Genomic DNA, 19343 nt, shown 5'->3' on the forward strand with positions numbered 1-19343 from the left:
TCACTTCCTTTATGATTTCTGCCTTTGCTGTGGTGCTTAGAAAGACCTCTCCTACAACAAGATTGTGAAAACATTTATGCATATGTTCCCCAAATTCTTTTATGGCTTCATTTTACATTTAACCCTTTAATCTACCTGGAATTGATTGCATGTGTCTTTGTAAATTGCTTCAAATTCCCTTTGAAATGGAAGTGATTAATTCATTAATTAACATGGCAAGGAGGGGCAGCTGGTGGAGGGGGAGGGGTTGAAGATACAGGAGAGAGATGGAATAATTAACAGGTCAAGGCAGGTCTGGGAAGGGAAGGGATCAAGTGCTGTTGGCAGCAGGTGTGTAGAGGGAGCTGCCTTAACTCAAAGGTGGGACACTCAGGCTCTGAGACGAGGGGGGTGGGAGGTGACAGAGGTCCGCTTTGCCAGGGCAGGAGGTGGGTAGGGAGTGGGCTAGAGAAGACTGTGAGCCCCAGGTGCCCAAATCCCCAGTGACTGTGGGGATGGGGTCGGAGGGGAGGGATCAGGAGAGAGTGTCCATGAGGAGGATCAGGGAATGGCAGGAGCTAGGTGGCAGAGGCCTCAAAGACAGGTGTTTATCGTTTTACAAGTTTGTGATTTGGGGGAGATTGTGATTGGCCATTCCCACTCTGGGCCCGGTGGGGTGTGGAAGCAGACTGCACTCCACTGGAGAGGTGTCCTGGGGGGAGAGCCGGGGCTCAGCCATGGTGATGAGTGGAAGGAACATGCAGAGAAGAGGCTGCGGACATGCGAGAGTTTGCTTAGTGTGGGCAGAACGTTCTAGACTGGGGACACCATGAAAGATCGGAAAGGGAAGGGGCTGTGAGAAGGAAAGTCTCCCTGATCAACGGACAGGAACGCAGTCAAGGAGAGTCATACGAAGCCCATTGGTACCATGCGTTGCAATTCACAGAGCGTTTTCACACATGTGCTTGCAGATGGGCCTCAGGGCACAGCGATAAAGGGATTTGCCCAGGGTCGGGCAGGTGGCCAGTCAGGATGTGAACCCAGGAGTCCTGTGCTCAGCCTGGGTGCTCCTGCCTCCCCACAGGCCGCAGCATCGTCCTCCACACTCGGGCAGAGGCTCAGGATGGTGCCTGACGGTCTTCTCTCCTCTCCCTGCAGGACAGCAGTCCAGGTTCCGGCTCGCTGACCATGAATGGGATGGCCAACATGAATCCCGCCAGCCGCCCTCACTACGCCTCCTCCATCCCCGTGCCTCGAGCTTCTTCCCAGACCAGGATCCACACACCGGGCGCTTCTCCCCAGCTGCGGCCACGCCAGGCTGGGCTGGCCCTGAGCCCCCAGAGGGCAGCCTCTCCAAGACTGGGCAAGGCTGTGGGCCCTTCCAGAAACTCCTCTCCTAAGGCCTCCCGGGGCCGAGGCTCCCCCAGGGCTGCCGGGGCAGCGAGGGAGTCAGCAGAGGGGGGTGAAAGCTTCCCCGGCTCCCCATGGAGCAGTCCCAGGATAACCCCCAAAGCAGCCCTTTCCGGCCGAGCTGGGTCCAGAAGGGCAGGGGAGACACCAGGCACCCAGGGAATGAAGAAAAAAGCCCAGGAAGGGATTCCAGTCCGCCAGACCCGGGGCAGAAGCCCCTCCCGGACGAGCTCTCACGGAGAAACTCAAATACCAGGCGCTCCTGAAGGTCGAAAGCCTCCTAACTACCCAGGAAAAGACCAAAGAGATACAAACTACAAAGGTTCCGGCCTCCCCAGGGCTTTGGAGCCAGGTGATGGGGCAGCCTCACGGGCTTCCTCTCCAGTCTGCAGCCCAGCGCAGGGCAAGCGCCCCTCTCCCAGCCCGGGGGCCATTAGCTTCTCCCCGGCCCATCAGCAGAGCCAGCCAGTCACAGCCACGGTGGCCCCCTTCCAGTACAGGTGAGCCGAGGGAGCAGGCAGGGAGGGACGGCGGGAAGGATGGTGTTGGGACGCAGGGGCCAGCCGAAAGGGGAGACTGGCCCTGATGAGGAGTGGCTGGTAGAGGCCAGAGGGCCCCAGGGCATGGAAAAATAAGTCAGGCAGGCGGAGGTCTACAAAATTGGGGGGTTAGAGAGCTGAGATGGGATTGAGAACATCAGAGGAGACCCCAAATCAAGCTTTGGTCTTTCTCAGCTCTGGGGACTCCACAACAGAGGCTGGTGAGGAGGGTACCCCTGAAACGTCCATTTCTGCTCTGGGAAATGATGAAATATACATAATAGGGTATTTTGGAAGCTTAATCAGCTTGATACATAGGTAGTGCCAGTCTTGCCCAATTCAATGTGGGACACTTGCCACTGCTGTGAGTTAGACCAACTCTGTTGGCTTGGGCACTGTGCCTTCAGGCCATGGTGAGCAAAATCCTAACTGCTTCTCCTTGTTGCTCGCGTCTGTCTGTCTGTCTCACTCGCTCACTCCACTTCGTATGTTACCTTCTGCATATCTGCTGATGTGCTGGCATAGCAGCAGTCAGTGATGCTCCTTAGACAGCTGTTGCCACCCTTGGTGGCAGTGGTGGCTGGACCAGTATTCATAACACGGTGGTCACCCAGCTGGTCTCTCTAGCTTTTTGCAGACATGGTAAGTTTAGGGCATAGAAAAGCAAACACTTAGTCAGCTATGCTTTTTTTAATAAAAATATAACTCTTGGCCGGGCGTGGTGGCTCATGCCTGTAATCCTAGCACTCTGGGAGGCCGAGGCGGGCGGATCGTTTGAGCTCAGGAGTTCGAGACCAGCCTGAGCAAGAGTGAGACCCTGTCTCTACCAAAAATAGAAAGAAATGATTTGGACAGCTAAAAATCTATATAGAAAAAATTAGCCGGGCATGGTGGCGCATGCCTGTAGTCCCAGCTACTCGGGAGGCTGAGGCAGGAGGATCGCTTGAGCCCAGGAGTTTGAGGTTGCTGTGAGCGAGGCTGATGCCACGGCACTCACTCTAGCCCGGGCAACAAAGTGAGACTCTGTCTCAAAAAAAAAAAAAAAAAATATATAACTCTTCATAAAATGACCACATTAAATAAACTAAATTTTAATGACTTAATTACTATACAGCTTAGAAATGCCCAAATGCCAATTAAGTACCTTTCTGCCCAAACTAACTTCCTATGTTTTTTTTTCCTGTGCTAATGCAAGGAGAAACTCTCACTTGTATTTTGGGTGTAGAAAAGCTCACACATGGTTTCCTGGACGCTGGGGCCTCTGAGGCATCAGAGTGGCTGGAGGTGGGGGCAGGGGACCACTAGGAACTTTAATCTTCATTGGAAACCAACTTGTGTGTCTTGATCTCTGAAAAATCGATTGCCATCTTATATTACAGTAATAGGTATTTGGGATCCGGGACAAGGAAGTGAATAGTCCCACTATATTCTGCTTATGTTCGGGCTTCATTTAGAGTGTTACATTTGGTTACGAACACCACCTTTTAAAAGGACACTGATGTACAAAAACATGTAGAGAAAGACTGACAGGTTGCTGAGGGATCCAAAAAAGGTGTTATAAGAATGATTAAAGGAACTGAAGAAGTTTGCTTTGGAAAGGGAAGGCTCAGAGAGGGTCTGAGAACGGTTCTCAAACATTTGAAGGGCTGTCATGTTGTAAGATGAATTAGCTTTACTTGGTGCAGCTCCAAAGAACTGACTCAGCACCGTGGTGGTGAAAAGTTAGTCCAAGACAGATCTGAGGCTCAATAGGAAGAACTTTCCAACGACTAGAGGGGATTCCAAATTAAGCAGAAGTGAATTCCTTGTTATTGCAAGAATTCTAGCTGGCTCTACGGCCAAAGAGAGTTCTCACCCGGGTGACCCCTGGCTCTCAGAGCATCCCTTCTGCCTGACTGTACTGTCCATAGAGTGCGCCAATGTTTCTTTCTCTAAGGGACAACTCACTTCTGTCCCCTGTGACCTTCTCGACTTAGATTCTGAAGCTGGTGAGAGAACTCAAGCAGCAGAAATGCAGGGCAGACCTGCCTTTGAATGGCCTTTTTCCAATTAGTAAAATGTTTCCCTGGTGACTTTTTGGCTTTCTTTTCCTACCTGATTTCCTTCATTTTGAATTCGTTCTTTGGGAAAAAGTGTCTAGGCAAGACATTGTTTAAGATTTTACATTATCCACCTTACAAGTCCCATGGTATATTTAGAACCTGACATTTTCCAAACGGGGTCAGAATTTTTTCCTCTGAACATTTCAGTGCAATTTAAACAGAACCACGTTTCCTTCACTCAGCAAATATTTATTACATGTTTGCATTTTAAACAAAAATGGAAATTAGTCACACCACCCCGAGAGGAGCTTTCTTTGCCTCCCCACCGCCTAGACCCTGCCCTGTTCAGGCCCTGGATTCGGGCTGGAGGGAGGGTCATGGCTCAGGCACAGGTGAGTTAGGACCAAGGACACTCCGAGACGCTACAGGCCGACGGGCAGGAGCCCAGCACACCTGCGGGGCCCAGAACTGCTGCCGTGGGCAGTGCTGCCAAGGGCCAGGCTGCGCCACCCTTCCAAGCTTCGCAGCCAAGGAGGTGCCATCTGTCCCCTAGAATCCACAGACATTCTGTTTTCGTGGAAATCTGCCCCCACCCCCTTCCCCAGCACCTTGGTCTTCTAGAAAGCCCCGGCGGAACGCAGCAGCAGAGCTTCCCTGCTCCTCTCCCGCCTCCGGCCTGGCTGTGTCTGACCTGCTTCTCCAGGGAACGAATCCGTCCTCTCCCCCGCCCCGTCCTGCGCTGCCCTCTCTTCTCCAGGGTCTAGGCGTGGCCTCCCCAGCGCAGCTTCTCTCCTGCCGCCTGCCACCCCCCTCCGTGTCCCGCTGCTCCCGGGACCCGGAGAAGCATAGCGCCCCAGTCTGCTCTCGGGAGCCCCTGGCCTCACGTCACATTCCATCACACCCTCCACCTCGGTCCCCTCTGCTCTCCTGGAACAGGGCCACGCTTGCCGCCTTTTGCCAACTGCCGAGTGTTTTTTCACCTCTGACAGTTCTCCGCTTCCCTCCTCAGGTGGGCCTCAGGCCTCGGGTTGGACCTCAGTTAGGAGGGTATGGCTAATGGCGTCGGGAGTGCAGGGTCATTGGCGTCACCACTGTAGTTTTCCTCTCTCTGGTCCCACCTCCATCTGCCTTCCGGCGTAGACGGTGCTGTCCAGCCAGGCTGAGAGGCCAGGGCAGAGCCGACCGAGATAGAGATGAAGGCCGCCTTCCTCAGCTCCTGGCCCATGTGGCTGACACAACTGCACCCGCCTTGCATCACAGTAATGGCAGTAACACTCCTGACGGCAAACTATTTCTGTTTTTAAAACTGGTTATTGTAGACACGGTGCTTAGCTCTCTACATATATGCTGTTATTCAGTGAAACATCTGACACATTATATGGATTCCCTCCCCCAGTAGAGTGTCCTGTTACTTCCTCTCCAGTATGTTGTATCCCTTACGTCAGGAGCCCAGGCCCATACTAATTTCTTCCAAGACACCAACCAACTCCAGTTGCCCTTTGCCCCCTTGGCACTCGTTTATCTGGGCGGACATTTCATTGGCAGTAGCACCTGGTGAGCGTCCCCATCACACTGAGCACCCCAGGGGCCAGGATGAGGTCTCCTGCCTTCTCTGGGTACACCCCCTGCCGTCCTATCCCCAACACCCTCCTGAGGGGCTTTGCAGATACACAAGAGCTCAGAACTGCCTGAATCGCTTAGAAGAGCCGAGCACTAGCACAAACCTGGACTGTCAGACTGGTCATGTGGCCTTGGAGGGCATCTCTTCACCCCGTGGTGGAAGCCAGACCCAGGGAGGAAAAGGGATTCACTCCACGTTACACAGCAAGTTAATGGCAGAGCTGGGCGCAGACTCCCAGCCATCTAGGTATTGAAAAAAGTAAAAACTGGAGAGGGAGAAAGACAAATCTCGGCAGCGCTGGAGACTCCCAGGGTCCCCTGGCCCAGCCCTTCAATTTCCCCTCCTGCCTGCACAGCCCTCCCCCCGCCCCTGCCAAGCTGCCAAAGGGTCCATTTAGCTGGAGACAGCGGGCGGACGGGTGGGCGGGCCAGCTCCAGAGCCAGGGTAATTGCCTGTAATGAAAGCACCCACAGCCTTTGTTCCTGGGAGCGACTGTACGTTTGGGGTTGTGCACAGAGGTCTGCGTGCACTTGGGAGCCGGTGCCCAGAGACCTCACCCTTCCTTCCTGCTGCCACAACTGGCCCAGCATGGACGTGTCCTTCCAGGAGTCACTACAGCCTCAGCTGAGCCTACCCCCACTTCTTTCAAGGGGGAGCAAGCCCAAGGAGGCCAGTGTGCCCTGGGCTGCCAGGAATCAGTGGCCTCGGCTTCAGAGGGAGCTCTTCCCGGCGTGTATGCACACGGCTGCGCACACTTGCTCACGCTGAGGGCAAGGATCATGGCTGGACAAAGGCCCCAAGGCCTGGAGTTACGGGGGATCCCTCTGCCCCGTGGGTGATACACGTTCCTGAGAGTGGGTAGCATGTCAAAGGGCATGTGGCATCAGGCATCCCAGCGCTCTCAGGGGTTCCCTGCCGGCCGACTTTGCACAGAAGGCCTGCTGCCCGCTGGAGTGTGTGCTGGTGCACACACACCCCTGGGGAGGGGCCAGCCCCGCGGGGTGCAGAGTGCCAGCAGAGGAGAGGGACCACGCTCTAAGAGGGTTTTCTTAGGCCCATGCAGGAACTGTGAGGCCAGGGTAACCTCTGCCATGAGTGACCACCCCTTCTCGGTCCTGCAGGTTGCAGACAGACCAGGAACCTGGCCCCCTCCCCCAGGCCAGCTGGGCCCTTGATGGCTACTCTGGGCCCCCTGCTGAGACTGAGGAGAGCTTCTCCTGCCTGGGTAAGTGCTCTGGGGAAAGATTTCCTGCTGGGGTCTGGAGGCCACTGGGCTAGAACTATTCTCACTGCCCACGTGGAAGAAATGATGTAGGCTAAACAGGTCCGTCTCTTGACAATGAGACATCAACCTTTGAATTGCACTTTGAGTTTTCACTTTGCTTGACTCCATCCAGCGTTGGTCCATCAAACCCAGGAGCACTTCAGGGCCAGGAGAGGAAAGTGGCAAGTAGATGCCACGGTCATCCAATGCTCAGGCTGTGGGAGTCACACTGTGTGTGTCATGTGTGGGGTGGTGACAGAAGGGTAGCAAGCTGGGAGAGTGAGAGCCGGGTCCTGAGCAAAGCCCAGGTTAAGAATGAAGGCGCTAGAACCAGGGAGGCGGTCCAGAGCCATCTAGGCAGCTGCCTGCCAACTGCTGCTTCTCCCAGGGCCACTTCTAACGGGTCACTACCACACATGTCCCCTTCCCTGTGTCATCCTGTAGTCACAACATATCCCTGGAGCCTCAGGAATGGGAGCTTCACCAAGAAGATCCCTAACACTTGAACACAATGATGTTCCTAAGGGCAGAGACACAGCCTGTCCCAGCTGCGTCCTCAGGCGCGAAGTGTCTCTGAAGGAATAGATGACAGTGAATGAGTGAGTGCTTTGTACGCGGTAAGTCAGGCCCCAAGTGGGTCAGACTCTAACTCTCAGCAACATTTAGGGACATGTGTTGATTTTCTTGTAGCATTAAAAAATACCTAGAGGCTGGCTATGACCCACACCAGAAGTACATGGGATGATTGTACACTGCAGGGAGCCAGCTCCGTCCTTTGGTTTCCCAAAGAGAAACTTGCCCCAAGAAATTATTGAACTTGCTTTTCGAAAACCTGAGGTTGCCCAGAGGGTCTGTGTCAGAGCTCTGTCTCCATGCCCTGCTACGGTGGGCAAAGCTGGGGCTTAGAACTCAGCCGGAGCCTGGGATCATTTGACACTGATGGTGGGCACTGCTGTCCTCACTGTCCCTGCTGGGCAGGGGGAGGGCAGTCCTCCTGGCCTGGGAGCCGGGCCCTGTTGAGCCCTCTCTGGGCCTGGTCTACAGCGGTGATCTGGAGCCACTGCAACCCTAAGAACAGAGCGGCAGCACTCGCTCTTCATGGCATGTCTTGCGGAGGAGGGCGATGGGGTAGGAACTGGCCATGCACAAAGTAAGCCGTCTCCTCCCACGCGAGTATGCACCCAGGGGAGCCAGGGCATGGCAGGGGACAAAAGGAAACCAAATTTCCCTGGCACTGAGAAACCATCAGAATTAGAATGCGGTAACCAGGAAACTATGCGGAGCTCTATTTTTGCATTTGCAGTTTTGTTAGTGTAATGGCTTCCTTATGTGCACACCACGCCATTGCCGCCTAATGAGCTCCAGGCACCTCACCAGGCACTCGTTCCTGATTAGCACCGATGAGTTGGTGAGAGGACTTTTACTTTTAATGCCTGCTGCAGAGTGGTGTTAGGGTCCCCCAGGCTTGTCAGCCGGAAGACCACCCTCGCTGGCTAGATCTGAAAGTGTCCGAGAGATGGCAGGTTGGGTTGCGCTGCGGGGCCGGGTGGCAGCGAACCTTTGCAGGTGGGCTTCGTGCAGGAAAGTGGGAAACACCAGCCTCCTCCAGGCTCCTGGGGGAAGGGAGCAGGGTTCACGGCACGGCCCCTGCTCTGGCGCTAGCTAGTTGTCATGGTGATCCATCTTTGCCGAGGACACACCGAGCTCGCTGGTGGGTTGGATGGGGTGAGAGATTTGGGATTTGCCTGCTTTGTGGGGGAGCCTGCACTCTTCTGCGCCTGAAGAAAGCAGAGAGGAAGAGAGGAGACAACTGAAGAGTTTCATTTTATGCCTTGCTCTCCCACACCCAAACCCACGCAGGGCATGACACGACTCATTCATTCATGTGCTCTTTCATTCAATCAGCAAACCATCAGGGAGTGTTTGCTTTGTGCCAAACGCTGTGCTTGACACAGGGGTAAAAGATGAATGAATGTTAGGCGCGGTGGCTCACGCCCGTAATCCTAGCACTCTGGGAGGCTGAGGTGGGAGGATCGCTTGAGGTCAGGAGTTTGAGGTTGCTGTGAGCTATAATGATGCCACTGCACTCTAGCTGGGGCGACAGAGTAAGACCCTGTCTCAAAAAATAAAAAAGATGAACGAGTCCCTTGACCTGTCTTTAAGGAGCTCATCATTTAGGGATTCACTGCAGTGAGCTTTATCTAGAGAATGTGTTGGGATCCGGAAGCCCTTCCCAGTGGCCTGTCCCCATAGGGCTGACAAGGTGGCCAGTCAGCCCTGCCTCCCTCGCTAGGCCCCGCAGCATGAGGAGGACACTGTGCCTCTTCCCCCACCTTTTGAGGGAGCACTGGGGTGGAGAGTACCATATCGTGTATATGTATCATTCACAAATCCTGCACAGTTATTTCACAGTTATTTTTCATGTGATTTCCATTTCAATTTATAGGGGGCAGGGGGCTTTTCCTGAAGCTTAAATATCTTCCCTTCTTATCTGTGAACTCATCCTGCTCCCCATCACCTGGCATGGTGCCCGGTGACTGGCGTTTGGGGCTCGAGTGCACGGAGGGGGTGAGGAGTCCAAAGCGAGCGGTTGCGGAGCTCATTTATCCCCCGAGACCCTGTTTCTCGCTCCACTGACTGAGTAGGGGCAGCCAGTCTCGCCAGCACCCCCCGCCCTCTTCCCACCATGGTCCCCTCCGGCCTCCATGCTCCCTGCATCTGGCGGAGGTGGCATAGGGTCCTTGAGGGAGCAGAAGGCCAAAGAATTTTCCCACCACTTTCCTACTCACTCTGCCCAGACTCTGGAAATAAGAGTGCACACAAGACTTTGCAATGTTTACCCAGCAGGAAGAGAACGTCCATGGTGACTTGCCTCCAAGCAGGATATTGGGGATGGCCTTCGTATGTCCCCAAGGCTGTCCACAAACAGCTGCTCCTTCTGCCTCTGCCGTGGGGCATGTGAGGAAATGCCCAGCCCACAGGGGTTTGGACGTGGGCCCTGACCCTCCCCTGGCCCACCTGGCTCTGCTGGTGAGAGCCCAGCGCCGGTCCCAGCTGCTCACACGGCCTTTGGTTGCTGTCAGCACTGGGCAGTGCACGAACCACCATCAGATCTTAATTTGGACGGCCAAGGGCAGGGCCGATGTGACCACGTGCCCACGTGACCATGTGCCCATGTGTGTGAGGCTGTGTGCAGGACTGGGAAAGGTCACCCTGAGGTTTACACAGATTCCTTAATTACTTCCACTTTGTGGCAAGTTTGAACAAACACTAAGTGGACACATAATGAAGGGATCTTTTCTCATCGTAACATGTGTCACTGGGGAACCAGCCAGGGCCACCTCCCTGCTTCCTCACACGAGGGTTGATGTAAATATAGGACGGGGGGGGGGGGGCAGTGTGCAGTTTGGCCTCACGCTGGGGTTGTTTTGCTTTTCTTCTTCTGTCTTCTCCCTTGTTGAGCTGACTCCATCTTGTTGTAGGTTTTTTTTTTGTTGGTTTGTTTTTGTTTTTTTAAGACAGGGTCTCGCTCTGTTGCCCCAGCTAGACTGCAGTGGTGTGATCACCACTCACAGCAACCTCAAACTCCTGGGCTCAAGTGATCCTCCTGCCTCAGTCTCCCAAGTAGCTGGAACTACAGGCATGCACCAACACGTCCAGTTAATTTTTCTATTTTTTTGTAGAGATGGGGTCTCATTTGCTCAGGCTGGTCTCAAACTTCTGACCTCAAGCAATCCTCCCGCCTTGACCTCCCAAAGTGCTAGGATTCTAGGTGTGAGCCACCGTACCCGGCCAGGCTGACTCCATCTTTAAGCCATCGTTAACTTTTTCACGTCTTGTGGATTTGAAATAGAGCAGGAAGAGTCTTCATTCTAAGAAAACTTGCAAAGCTGGTGTTCCCTCGCCTAGGTCAGGAGTGAGCTAAGGTAACTGCACTCTCTAAGAGAGGAGTTTGCTCTGGGCTCCGGCTCAGTGATGCAATCCCACCATGCTCTTCCAGGAGTTTCAGGCCAAATCCAAGTATCCCAGGTCTACAAATGACTTGGAATCCAAGAACATAAGAGGTCAAAGCTTTAATGAACTTTACAGATCACCCAAATTTGGCTTCATTTTCAATGGGGAGAGATGAGACTCAGAGGGGAGAAGTGACTTGTTGGAGATTGCATGGTGAGTTAGCGGGTGCAGCGCAACCAGGACCACTGCCTTCTGACTGCCCAAATGTTAACATAATCAAACAGCAATAATGGCTACTATTTACTGAATGCCTACTACGTGCAGGGCACAGTGCTAGGTGCTTTATGTGGAGCCCTTCATTAATGCTTTACATAACCCTTTGAAGGTGGTGTTACTATTTTGTGTTATCGACGAAGAAACTCAGGCTCAGAGAGGTTATATAAAACTTAGCTGAGGACATGCAGCTGGGTGGCTGCACCAGGATTCAAACCTGGGCTTGTCAAAGGGTCACACTCTTCTCTGTCCCCTGCGCTGTCCTCACTGTGTTAACTGCACACTGTCCAAGCTCAACTCCATCTCCCGTGACCTCTGCCCAGTGGTGGGGACGTCAGTGAGCCACAGCCCCTGCTGAGTCTCCCTGGACCCGAGCAGGCCGCAGGATGTCACTGGCATCTCTGTCACTCCCAACCTGTCTCATTTCACGCTGAGTTCACACCGCTGTGTTCCCTGTCCTCTGGGGACTTCCAGGCCAAGATGAGCCTCATGTCCCAGCCATCCGTGGAGAGAGGATGTGCAGACAATTGACTAGAAAACAGAACGAGTTCAGGGGCAGATGACATTAGCCATGTTCTAGTGGCTGGAGCGGGCCGGTGCCACGGTGGGGCAGAGGCGGCGTGGGAGTGTGAGGGTCTCCGGGGACCCTGTTTGGATAAACAGAGCAGCCATCTGAGACCAAGCAGACTTCCCGGAGCTGGGCTGGGAGGGCCTAATGACACTAATAGCAGCAGCTGACCCTTACTGTGAACCGGGCTTTGTCATAAGCACCTGTGATCTTCTGACTGGATGAGGGCTGGAGCCCAGCTTCCTCCTTGCATCGCAGCTTCCTCACTTGCTAGCTGTGCAGCCTTGGGTGAGTCATTTAGTCTCTCTGTGCCTCCGTTTCCTTGGTTGTAATGGGAATGATAACGGTACTTGAAATGCATCGATATAGGTAAAATGCTTAGAAGAATGCCTGGTACGTAGTAACTGCTTAATACATGTGTGGTATTACTTATTATTAAGGAGAGTGCTACTGTGATCGCACCCACTTCACAGACGAGGGAACTGTGGCACAGAGAGGTTTAGTGACTTGCCCAAGGTGGCCCAGCCAGAATTTGAATCCAGGCGGCCGGCCATCCGAGGTGACGCTCTTAGCCATACATGCCATGAGCTCACCGGAGGGCAAGATGTCTCCAGTCTGGGGGTGCCCAGGGAGGCTGAGCGAGGCAGGGGGACGACAGGTGTGGCAGAGCCTGCCTTTGGGAGGAACGAGCCATGAAGGAGGAGGCCAGAGAAGCAAGGTCATCTGAGGTACCTGCTGGCGGAGTGTGAAACAGAAACTGCAGGGATCTGGATTCTCTTCCTTTGGAGAAGGGAGGACACGAGTGACTGCTCGAGACAGCACTTGGCTGGGGAGGGGACTCATTTCCAGGCAGTGAATGTCATCCAGGAGGAGCCATTTTGGTAGAGTGTCAAGAATAGCAGGGGCTGGACAGGCTGGAGCTCTGCTTCCTCAGGGCTGCCCATGGCCCAGGCCCTCCCCAACCTGCTCCCACCGTAGAAGGTGTGTGAGTGGTTCTACATGGTTTTTGCAACCGTGAGTGCTCAAAATACATAGTGTTGGCAGGGCCTAGCTTCCTTGTTTCCTGCTGCACTGAGTAAACCAGGGCCTCTGTCTTGCCCAACTCCAGAGGGAATTCGTATCTAGTTGCCAGATTTTTATTAAGCACTTACTATGTGCGAGGTGCTATTCTAGAAGCTTGGGATACATTTATGGACAAGACAGGCAATACCTTTGCCCTTGAGGGGCTTACGATACAGTCTGGAACTGTGCAGTGTGTGCACCCGACACAGATGTACGTGGTCTGTGTGGTGGCCTGGGAGAAGCCCCAGCCCGGGACCATGTCTCCCTCCCCAAAGCGCAGGAGCAGAGCTCTGGCTTCATGACACCGCCTGGGACTACAAACAATGCAGTCTGGCCACCCACCTGCCCCAGTGCTTGAGTAGATAAAAGTAAGCTTTCCCCTGTGGTTTTCCTAGAGAATTACCCCTTCCGCACAGTGCCTGTCTATCCTGGAATTGGCTTCCTCCTGGCAGGTTTTGGAGATTCAATTCTCCAACTGACATGAGCTGTCAGTTCTTCCTAGGAAACCCCAACCCCTTGTTTAGTTCCGCGTGTGCCTATGGGCCACGGAATGTCCTGAAGAAAAGGGTACTTAGGGAGAGCTGGTGTGGGTCCCAGGAATCTCTCCAGATCAGACTGCCCCACACGACGTCAGGGCTAGTTATACGGAGCTGCGGAGCAGTTGGAACTTCAGCCACGGGGGGCGGAACTAGGTGCTAAACTTCCGCCACTGCTGCCTCCCTGCCTCCCCGGCCAATCCAGCCAAGCCTCGCCTCGAGTGCGGCCCTAACGACCTAACTTCTCAGGTCTTTGCCCCGTGCCTGGGCAAAGGTTGGCCAGCCCTCACGACCTCTGAGCACGGGTCTCTCTGGGAGATCCTGTAGAGGGTTTATCTCAAGGAGCGCTGGCTCCAAGGCCAGTCGCGGTCAAGGCCACAGTTCCTCCCTCCGGCACCACTGAAAGGACAGAAATTGGACTGTATCGTCCCCCATCACCCCACCCCCTTCGTAAGAGGATTAGGGACCCCGCTGAGAGACTCCTCACTGTGAGGCTGCCCAGCAGGCTGACACAGAAGCAGCTCTGGGGACCGGCATTTGAAACAGACACAATAGCCAGAGAGATTAAGTGCTGAGAATCACCCCCAGTCACAATATGCCTCCTTTAAAAGGGTGAAGGAATCAAAAACCTACCTTCCTCTGTTTGGCTCCTGGGTGGTGGGGGTGGTGGGAGTCCTCGGCTTCAGAGGGAGCTACAGATAATTAGAGGTCGGGACCCAGGAAGGGTCAGCGAGTGTGGGGCTTTGCACCCCAGAGCACACAAGGCCTGGGGAGGAGGGGAGAGCAGACAGACGCTTAGTTATCCCTTTTCTCAAGAAAATCCTTCCACCTCCACAGAGGGCAGGAGCAGGAAATGTTCTGCAGCGTGAATGACTGAGGTCAGATAGATAAGAGAACTTCCAGGCAGGGTGGAAGTGGAGGGAGAGCAGCCTGAGGTTCAGAGCCCAGGGGCAGGAGCTGCCCCCGTGAGCTAGCTCACTGCAAGCTCGCTGCCTCCTTCCCGCTGGGGAATCTGGCTTTGCATGGGGGCAGGAGGGGACACAGAGGCGGCAAGCTCCTTGTGATGACGTCACGCCCTGTGAAAGCCGAAGTTCTCAGCGTGGCATTGAAACTCCCACCCTCACACCAATGAATATTCTTAACATTTGCAGAGCAATTTTTATATGCCAAGTAATTGCCAGTGATTATTCTATTAAATTCATTGAAATATGAGTCCACAGCATTCCTCTGTGAAGTTTAATGCCTCATTTAAAAACCTAACAAAAACCCTAATAAAGCATAGAGGTGCCGACTCAGAAAACGAGCACAGCCGCGAAGTGGGAATGGTGTTCGCTCCAGGGGAGTAAGACCAGGTCTCCTTAAGTCAGCTGTCCCGGAGGTTCAGGTTAAGGTGGGCAAAGGTTTCTCCTTACTCATGCGGTCGTCTTTAGCTTTTTGGAGTCAAGACTTCGTTAAGAACCTGACTGATATTACATTATGTCCCCCCAGGCAAATGGACGCATTCACAACATTTGGTTTATATTTGATTGTGGGGTCTATGGACCTCCTGCAGCCAATCTGTGAACCCAGATTCAGAAGTTCTGTTCTGGGGTAGTGATGTCATCACTCTGTTGGCAAGACAACCTCGGGTTTGGGTTGTGAGGTTTTCTGCACCAGGTTTTTGGGGTTACTTTGCCCACAGTGAGGTGAGAGGATTTATTACAGATGACCTAAGGCGGGACATTGAGTAAGATTATCTTTAAGGTCCCACTTTGCATAGCGATTCAATGACCTTAAAACAACCCATTGTGCACGAACAGGTCAGGGTGGACTCCAGGTTTGCCCGCACTGAAGGGCGCATGCCCGCACAGCAGCCTGGATGTCTCCATCCCACACGTGGGCAGAGCCACAGGCCCACACGACCTTCTTCCTCCGCCCGCCTGAAGTTCCCTCTCGCAGGCCAGTGGTTGCCATGACAACTGATCTGGGCAGGTCCTGGTCTAAGGGTGATGTACCTGGGTGGTGCAGAGCTCATCTGGGGCCCAATGTAATGGCCACCCCAGCAGTGTGTATGGGACAGTTGCCATGGCAGCATATAGAAAAAGCACATGTGGGAAACATCTGGACTTCTTATCCTGAGCTTTTTATTAGCCCGGGGAGCAGAGGGATGTGATTTTAAATGAGTACAATTTTAGACAGAGTATCCTAGATTAGGTATTCTCCTCCTGCCCTTCCCTGCTAGAAGCCTGTGAGCAGAGGGAGTAGAGATTCTCCGGCATGGGCAGATGAAGTACAGAGGATGTAGGTTTTCCCTTAAGGCGGCACAGCAAGTCAAGAAGAGAACCCAGGATCCCCAAGACTTGAGATTAGGGAAGTCCCTAGGAGGGGCCTAGACTTGCTGGGACTGTCAAGTCCACTGAAAGTGACTGGGACCCCAGGACGGAGGTCATGGAAGTGAGCCGTGAAGGGACTGGTGGTGCTACAGACCACCAGCTCTGTCCAAAGGACAATCCTTCACCCTCGCCTCACTCCCAGCATTGTGTGAGCCGGTTGTAACGTGGCTGTGGTCCTAGACCACGCAGACTGCAGGAGCTCCTCCGCAGGACCGGCAGGACCTTCCTTCCCCTTCTCCATTCCCCTTCCAGTAGCCAGTCCCTCTTTCTCCGCCAGGACCCCAGACTTTCCTGTTACGGGGGTTTTACACTTTTTCTTTTTTGAGATAGAGTCTCACTCTGTCACCCTGGGTAGAGTGCAGTGGCATCATCATAGCTCACTGCAACCTCCAGCTCCTGGGCTCAAGCCATCCTCCTGCCTCGGCCTCCCGAGTAGCTGGGACTACAGGCACACACCACGACGCCCCGCTGATTTTCTATTTTTAGTAGAGATGGGGTCTCACTTTTGCTCAAGCTGGTCTTAAACTCCTGACCTCAAGCGATCCTTCCGCCTTGGCCTCCCAGAGTGCTAGGATTACAGGCGTGAGCCACTGTGCCCAGCCTACACTTCTTGATTGCATTATATCACCTGCAATTATTAAGCAAGTCCCCAGAGCACAGCTGCATGGTAATAGCACGAAGTTACAGGAAGGTGTGGAGCAAACACAGACCTGTATGCAGACTCTGATTCCTCCAGCAGCCGCTACGTGGTCTTGGACAATGTATTTCTCTATAAAATGAAGGTAATGGTCGTCTCTGCTTCATAGGGTTTTATGAAATAATGTGTGTGACATGTCTAAGAGGGTCTCTGGCAATAGGAGGTGCTTAGTCACTGTAAGGTCCCCTGCCCTTCAGTGCAACAGGCCTCACTGAGCCCCTACTAACTGTCCTATGTAGGGGGCTTACAATTTAGCTGGTGGGAGAGGATGTCTCCCTAGGATTAAGCAGGCAGAATGTGACAATGTAGCCCGTGACTGTAATCAGTGGGTAGGGAAGGGAAAGAGCAGTGTGGGATGGGCAGTCAGGGAAGGATTCCTGGAAGAGGTAGCTCTGAAGCTGGGCCCTGAAAGGTGACCTGGACTTGAACTCCTAAAGAAAAGGCAGGCAGAAGGGCAGGGCCAAGCAAAGGTGCAGGGGTGGGGTCAGGCGGGACCAGGGATGAGGAGAGCATTAGAGGGCAAGTTTACCAGGTGGGGAAAGCCAGGGTGGCTTGAGCACCACGTATGTGGCTGCCAGATACCAGGGGGCAGGGAACCCTCTTTCCCTGGGAGGACATTTAGGTCCCTGAGTCAGAGATACACTCCCCTGCAGGAGATCATGGAGTTCTGGCTTTAAAAGGAGAAGGCGGGGTCTCAATGACCCCCTCCCCAGAAGAAGAGGAAGGAGAAACCCAGTGCCTGTTAGATGCCTCCAGGGCTCCCTTGCTGAGCCCAGCGGCACAGGGAAGAGAGGTCCCATGTCCTAGCCTAGGGTCACAGGGAAGAGAGGTCCCATGTTCTAGCCTAGGGGCCAGAACACATGGTAGAACTGGGAGCAGCAGCCCAGCCCTAAGTTGGACCTGCCCAGCCCTGGGGCCAGCTGGGACTCCCATGGCTGAAGGAGGGGCCAGTCCTTTGGGTACCAGCTCCTGTCCTCGCCTCCCAGGTCTGGAGCAGGCCCCTCAGGAGCCCTCAGCCACAGGCCCTCCTCGCTCTGGGGCTGCACAGCCAGAGCATCCTGCCTCTGAAGGGAGGGCCTGTGTCCCCTCCCAGCCCTGGAAGCCCCCTCCTCCCACTGGGGACACTGGGCTTCAGGCTCTGGTCCTGTTTCCTCGTGTGGCTAGAGGTGACTTGTTTTCCTTCTCAGGTCCTCACCCCTGCCCTGTCCTTTCTCATGACAGTCAGGCTAACCCCTGCTCCGTCCCTGTCCTGTTGTAGGGAAGATGTGTCCAGGCAGCTGTGAGCTCTGAGGAATGTGGACTGTCGCGAAGAATTTCTTGGCATTTCCACCCTTCTAAAAGCTCCCCTGAGATGGTTGAGCCAGAGGCCAGACGGAGGCCCGTGACCCCTGGCTCTGCTCCCAGCCTCCAGTTTGCTCAGCTTCATTTCCCAGCAGACGAGAAGGCAACATATTTCTCCCCTGAGCCCACACACCTGACCTGTGGCTCAGAAGAAAACTCCCCAGCTCCTGAGCTCAGGGAGTCTCCGAGGGCCAGAGAGGGCGAACTGTGGCCCTGCAGGGTCCACAGAAGTGTCTCAACTGCCAGTGCCCTGGCAAAACGAAGGTGGTGGCTGGGCTGGTAGGAAGGAAGTAGGCCAATCTAGGAGGGCTTCCTGGATGAGGCCCTGGAGGTGTGAGCCACCAGAGCATCCGTGTTGGACCACTGTGTCCACTGTCCTCTTTTCTTCTGCTGTGGGAGCCTGTGCCAGGGAGCCTAGGTGGTGAGGACACCTTGCCCACTTTTGGCCCCGTCTCCCAGAGGTGCAGCAAAACTCCTCCCCTGCCTCTGAGCAGACCAGAGATTTGGGTGCAGGAGAGGGTCTCAGCCCGGCATGCCCCAAGGTCATTCTGCTGAAGAACCGCAGCTTCCCGCAAAGGGGCACGGCTAGGGCCAGCTGGCCTCCCTCTGGCCCAGGGCTGCAGAGGAGAGGAGAGATGTGCTGGGACATCATCCCGGGAGCCTGGCTTCCATTCCACACGCCAGCTGCACCGTTTCTCGCCACGGGGTATTAAGAGGTCACTGCTGTTTACAATCCCCCACACATCTGCTCCGAGTCACGCATTCATTCATTTAATCAATCGTCATTCACCAAATATTCCTGAGAGCACACTGTGCACCCAGAGCTGCAACGGAATTCTGAGAAAAAGTTCCACCAAAGACGGCCCCTTGGGAAGCACCAGTGAGCGGATGATGAATGAGGCCCCGGCGTTAGGAACTCACGGAAGGGGCCGTGTGGGGAGCGTCAGGGAAGGCTTCCTAGAGGGGGTGCACTGGCCTCAGGAAGGGCTGGGGAGAAGAGAAGGCTCCAGTCTTTTCTCCAAAACCAGCTCCTCCTAAAGTCTCCCCCATCCTGATTGATGGCAAGTCTCATCTTAGAGTTGTCCAAGCCAAAATCCTTGGGGACAGTCTTGATCCCTCTCTTCCCCACGCACCCACATCTGGCCGATCAGCCAATTCTAATGGCTTCAAAATACATCCAGAGCCTGCCCAGTTCTCACTGCCAGCGGTCATCACCCAGTCCCACGCCACCGTCATCTCTCACTGGACGATTGCAACTGCGTCTGCCCATGGGCCTGGCAGTGTGCTCCCACACAGCAGCCAAAGTGACCTTTTCAAGAGCAAGCCAGGTCATGTCACTCTCTGCCCCGAACCTGCCAGTGGCTCCCATCTAGCCGGGAGTAAACAGCCAAGTCCTTGTGATGACCTAAAAGGCCCTCCATGCACTGGCCTCCCATCACCCCTCTGACCTCATCGCCTGCCACTGTCCCCGCCCTTCCTTCCTCTCCAGCCCCACTGGTCTCCTTGCTTTCCTTGGAGAATGTGGGCACATGCTCCCTGAGGGACCTGCCCCCCCTGCAGCCTGTGCCGTCTGCCTGGAAATCCCTTCCCCCGGATATCCACGTGGATGGCGCCCTCTCTCCCTCACACCTTTACTCAGATGTCACCTTCTCAGTGGAGCCTTCTTCCGTCACCATAGCCAAAGT

The 19343-nt window shown here is 54.4% G+C and overlaps 1 protein-coding gene across 3 annotated transcripts in view; it reads left to right on the forward strand.

Annotated features, from left to right (window-relative positions):
* Positions 1–1153: 1153 nt before the first annotated feature.
* Positions 1154–19343, forward strand: part of NAV1 (neuron navigator 1) — a 165169-nt gene continuing 146979 nt past the window's right edge. For all 3 annotated transcript variants that reach the window (XM_045536209.1, XM_045536210.1, XM_045536211.1), the window contains exons 1-2: positions 1154–1889; positions 6713–6816. In XM_045536209.1, the coding sequence (XP_045392165.1) occupies positions 1168–1889; positions 6713–6816 (826 nt within the window). In that variant the 5' untranslated portion in view covers positions 1154–1167. The remainder of the gene's footprint in view (positions 1890–6712; positions 6817–19343) is intronic.

The sequence above is a fragment of the Lemur catta genome, chromosome 23, assembly GCF_020740605.2.
Source record: "Lemur catta isolate mLemCat1 chromosome 23, mLemCat1.pri, whole genome shotgun sequence".
Taxonomy (NCBI): Eukaryota; Metazoa; Chordata; class Mammalia; order Primates; family Lemuridae; genus Lemur; species Lemur catta.